This window comes from Acipenser ruthenus, chromosome 20, assembly GCF_902713425.1.
Source record: "Acipenser ruthenus chromosome 20, fAciRut3.2 maternal haplotype, whole genome shotgun sequence".
Classification (NCBI taxonomy): domain Eukaryota; kingdom Metazoa; phylum Chordata; class Actinopteri; order Acipenseriformes; family Acipenseridae; genus Acipenser; species Acipenser ruthenus.
Genome location: NC_081208.1, coordinates 281,198 through 286,197, shown reverse-complemented (window position 1 = coordinate 286,197; position 5,000 = coordinate 281,198). Strand labels below are relative to the sequence as shown.

Below are 5,000 nucleotides of genomic sequence, written 5' to 3'. Positions count from 1 at the left end.
CGTGTTTGGTGTCTCGCTGTGCTGCTGTAGTGTGTGTGTTTGTAGTGTGTGTGTGTGCGTGCGTGTTTGGTGTCTCGCTGTGCTGCTGTAGTGTGTGTGTTTGTAGTGTGTGTGTGTGCGTGTGTGTTTGTAGTGTGTGTGTGTGTGTTTGGTGTCTCGCTGTGCTGCTGTAGTGTGTGTGTTTGTGTTTGTAGTGTGTGTGTGTTTGTGTTTGTAGTGTGTGTGTGTGCGTGTGTGTTTGGTGTCTCGCTGTGCTGCTGTAGTGTGTGTTTTTGTGTTTGTAGTGTGTGTGTGTGTGTGTGTGTGTGTGTGTTTGTAGTGTGTGTGTGTGTAGTGTGTGTGTGTGTGTGCGTGTGTTTGGTGCCTCGCTGTGTTGCTGTAGTGTGTGTGTGTGTAGTGTGTGTGTGTGTGCGTGTGTTTGGTGCCTCGCTGTGCTGCTGTAGTGTGTGTGTTTGTAGTGTGTGTGTGTGTGTGTGTCAGTGTGTGTGTGTGTGTGTGTTTGTAGTGTGTGTGTGTGTGTGTGTGTGTGTGTAGTGTGTGTGTGTGTGTGTGTGTGTGTTTGTAGTGTGTGTGTGTCAGTGTGTGTGTGTGTAGTGTGTGTGTGTGTGTGTGTAGTGTGTGTGTGTGTGTGTAGTATGTGTGTGTGTGTGTAGTGTGTGTGTGTGTGTAGTGTGTGTGTGTGTAGTGTGTGTGTGTGTGTAGTGTGTGTGTGTGTTTGTAGTGTGTGTGTGTAGTGTGTGTGTTTGTAGTGTGTGTGTGTGTGTGTGTAGTGTGTGTGTGTGTGTGTAGTGTGTGTGTGTGTGTGTGTGTGTGTAGTGTGTGTGTGTGTGTAGTGTGTGTGTGTGTGTGTGTGTTTGTAGTGTGCGTGTGTCTGGTGCCTCGCTGTGCTGCTGTAGTTTCAAGTCTGGTTCTAGTTCAGTTCACTGGTTATTTTGTGTGTAAATCCGGTTCATTGCCTCTCAATGTTCTTCCTTTTTCAAGCTTTGTGAAATCCAGCTGCTGCGTTGAGATCTTCTTTCCAACAATCATTCACAAAAACACAAATAAAACAAACCCCCAAATCATCTTGTGGTGTTGCTTCGGGCACAGGGTCTGTTTGGAGTTTTTCAATAATTTCATTTATTTTTCAGAAAGCACATCTTATCAAGCTGGATATAATTCATTTAAGTTGATTTCAGTTCATTTTTTGCAGCTCTCATTTTAATGGTTCACTTAAACGTGCCGGTCGCTCAGCGTAGATTCTACCGAGGTTACTGCACTTTACTGAAGCTCCTGTGTATCACCGTTTACTGTGTGTCGTTTGTTCTACTCAGTGTGTCTCCTCTCCCCTCTCCCCTCTCCCCTCTCTCCTCTCCCTCCTCCCCTCTCAGTGTCTCTCCTCTCTCCCTCCTCTCCTCTCCCCTCCCTCCTCCCCTCTCAGTGTCTCTCCTCTCTGCTCTCCCCTCTCCCCTCTCTCCTCTCCCCTCCCCTCTCTCCTCTCCCTCCTCCCCTCTCAGTGTCTCTCCTCTCTCCCTCCTCTCCTCTCCCCTCTCTCCTCCCCTCTGTGTCTCTCCTCTCTGCTCTCCCCTCTCCCCTCTCTCCTCTCTCCCTCCTCTCCCTCCTCCCCTCTCTCCTCTCCCTCCTCCCCTCTCAGTGTCTCTCCTCTCTCCCTCCTCTCCTCTCCCCTCCCCTCTCCCTCCTCCCCTCTCAGTGTCTCTCCTCTCTGCTCTCCCCTCTCCCCTCTCTCCTCTCCCTCCTCCCCTCTCAGTGTCTCTCCTCTCTCCCTCCTCTCCTCTCCCCTCTCTCCTCCCCTCTCAGTGTCTCTCCTCTCTGCTCTCCCCTCTCCCCTCTCTCCTCTCCTCTCCCCTCCCCTCTCCCCCGCAGCTCAGCACCACCCCCTCTCTGCGCGCCTCGCTCAGCCTGGAACACCAGCAGGTGACTCTGCAGCGTCTCCTCTGGGCCGGACAGGATCAGAGCCGGGTCACAACGCTGCAGAGAGGAGAGGGAGAGGGAGGACGGGTGTTTTCAGTGAATCTTTCTGCGTTCCATTACGCATCAGTGTGTCACTGTGTGTGTGTGTCTCACTGTGTGTGTGTCTCACTGTGTCCCTATGTGTGTGTGTCTACTGTGTTCCTGTGTGTGTGTGTGTGTGTGTCTCACTGTGTGTGTGTCTCACTGTGTCCCTATGTGTGTGTGTCTCACTGTGTTCCTGTGTGTGTGTGTGTGTGTCTCACTGTGTGTGTGTCCCTGGCCTCCGGTACTCACAGCGACTGCGGAGATGAATCTGTCCATGAGGTGAAAGTCGCCCCCCCCGTGACCCCCCAGCCCTGAGGCCCACGGGGGGGAGGGGTCCACGTGGTGCTCCGTCACGCGCTGGCTCAGAAAATCAAACACTCGAACCCGGGTCCCGCTGTCGCAGGAGAGCTCCCCCTGAGAGACAGACAAAGAAAAGAAATTCAAACAAAACGTTCAGTGCAGTGATGAGGGTTTCCTTCAGCCCTGGAACTTCATGGGAGTCCAAGAACTCATAAACTCTACAAACGTGTGTGTGTGTGTGTGAGAGAGAGAGACAGGGAGGGAGGGGGGTACTGTTTAATATAGAGGGAGGGAGGGGGGTACTGTTTAATATAGAGGCAGGGAGGGGGTCCTGTTTAATATAGAGGCAGGGAGGGAGGGGGTCCTGTTTAATATAGAGGCAGGGAGGGGGTCCTGTTTAATATAGAGGCAGGGAGGGGGGTCCTGTTTAATATAGAGGCAGGGAGGGGGGTCCTGTTTAATATAGAGGCAGGGAGGGGGGTCCTGTTTAATATAGAGGCAGGGAGGGGGGTCCTGTTTAATATAGAGGCAGGGAGGGGGGTCCTGTTTAATATAGAGGCAGGGAGGGGGGTCCTGTTTAATATAGAGGCAGGGAGGGAGGGGGTCCTGTTTAATATAGAGGGAGGAGGGACATTGTTTAGTATTGAGATGTGTTTTCTCTGTATATATTTTAGTTGTTTATGTCATGTATGTGCTCTGGCAACACTGTTATTTTTATTGTCATGCCAATAAAGCCAATTTGAATTTGAGAGAGGGAGAGAGAAAGAGAGAGAGAGGAGGAGAGAGAGCGAGAGAGAGGAGAGAGAGAGCGAGAGAGAGGAGAGAGAGAGCGAGAGGAGAGAGCGAGAGAGAGGAGCGAGAGAGGAGAGAGAGAGAGGAGAGAGAGAGAGCGAGAGAGGAGAGAGCGAGAGGAGAGAGCGAGAGAGGAGAGAGAGAGGATACATGACCATGGGTTACTGTTGATGAGGAGGGAGGGAGGGAGGGAGTTATATCGTTCAAAGGGAAGGGAACATTGTTTTTTTTGTGTTTGTTAGGTTCTGTAATTGTATTTCCGTTTTATTATTTCTGTTTTGTATTATAAAAGCTTTGGCAATACCTGAGCGCTCTCGTCATGCCAATAAAGCATTTTTGAATTTGAATTTGAATTTGAGGAGAGAGAGCGAGAGAGAGGAGAGAGAGAGAGCGAGAGAGAGGAGAGAGAGCGAGAGAGAGGAGCGAGAGAGGAGAGAGAGCGAGAGAGGAGAGAGAGAGAGAGAGAGAGAGGTTTCTGCTGCCTTTGAAATTCTACACCCCCTCGCTCTCCGGTTGCCGTGGCAACGCTGCCTTTTATCTAGGTGAAATCTCATTCTCCGCTGTTGCCCTGACAATGACATGTAGTCGCCCACTGAGATCCTCTCAGCCAATCACCATTCACCCTGCTTCCAAGAGCCCGCCCCCTTCTGAAAACCCAGCGAGCCGGACAGGCAAGCTCTCCCTCCCCTCCCTCTCTCCTTTTTCTCTCTCTCTTACTGTCCTCCACCCCTCCCATTCTCTCTCTCTCTCTTACTGTCCTCCACCCCTCCCATTCTCTCTCTCTCTCTTACTGTCCTCCACCCCTCCCATTCTCTCTCTCTCTCTCTCTTACTGTCCTCCACCCCTCCCATTCTCTCTCTCTCTCTTACTGTCCTCCACCCCTCCCATTCTCTCTCTCTCTCTTACTGTCCTCCACCCCTCCCATTCTCTCTCTCTCTCTTACTGTCCTCCACCCCTCCCATTCTCTCTCTCTCTTACTGTCCTCCACCCCTCCCATTCTGTCTCTCTCTCTCTTACTGTCCTCCACCCCTCCCATTCTCTCTCTCTCTCTCTTACTGTCCTCCACCCCTCCCATTCTCTCTCTCTCTCTTACTGTCCTCCACCCCTCCCATTCTCTCTCTCTCTCTCTTACTGTGCTCCACCCCTCCCATTCTCTCTCTCCCTCCCCCTCTTATCTCTCCCTCTCTCTCACCCTGATGTTGGTCTTTCTTGTTTTCCTGCTCAGTCCAACCGCAGCCTTATCAGCAGAGACCCCACTTCCCAGAGAGAGAGAGAGAGAGAGAGAGAGAGAGAGAGGGAGAGTCAGTGCTGTGTGTATGAACCCTGCCTAACCTGATCAGAGAGTCGATTTTTTATTTCCCTTCTGTGAACTCCCCTCCCACCCCTGACCTCCAGCTGGCCCCACTTTGAGCCTGTCCCAACTGAGTGCGTCTCTGAGGAGAAACCAGCTTCTGATTATCAGACATGCCCATATACACACACACACACACACACGCGCGCGCACACACACACACACACACACACACACACACACACACACACACACACACACACACACACACACACACACACCAGTCACACAGCTTTGTAAACTATAACCACTAAAAACTATACCCCTCCCCCCCCCCAGCCCCCTGTGTGTTTGTTTGGGCCGAGAGCCAGTGAAGGAAATCTCCAGGCTCTCTGTCTGTCTGCGGTCGCTAGGCAACCCCCTCGGCCAATGACGCGCCTTGTTTATTTTCAAACAGGCGTCTGTAATCAGCAATCTAGCCAGCCCTCCTCTGATTGGATGAAGTGAAAGAAAGGCAGGAGAACTGATTCCAGATGTAACCCCCCCTCCCTGTGACCTGACCCTCCCTGACCTCCCTGACCTCCCTGACCTCCCCCTCCCCTCGCAGGTAAGAGCTCATAGT

The 5,000-nt window shown here is 52.0% G+C and overlaps 2 protein-coding genes across 3 annotated transcripts in view; one reads left to right on the top strand and one right to left on the bottom strand.

Moving 5' to 3' along the window:
* The window catches only part of odad1 (outer dynein arm docking complex subunit 1), a 12,855-nt gene extending 11,772 nt beyond the window's left edge, over window positions 1–1,083 (top strand). The window contains exons 15-16 of one of the 2 annotated variants that reach the window (XR_009307828.1): window positions 1–324; window positions 398–1,083. The exon at window positions 1–324 is cut by the window's left edge and continues 803 nt beyond it. The gene's annotated coding sequence lies outside the window, so the exon portion shown is untranslated. The other variant, XM_058992941.1, reaches the window with a different exon arrangement.
* A 621-nt stretch (window positions 1,084–1,704) lies between these two features.
* Window positions 1,705–2,409, bottom strand: zgc:154075 (uncharacterized protein LOC556929 homolog; the record flags this gene model as incomplete). The annotated part of the gene is given in 2 exon segments (XM_058992942.1): window positions 1,705–1,968; window positions 2,245–2,409. Coding segments are annotated over 2 exon segments (390 nt in total), but the record flags the coding sequence as incomplete, so codon positions are not given.
* Between the last annotated feature and the right edge of the window lie 2,591 nt (window positions 2,410–5,000).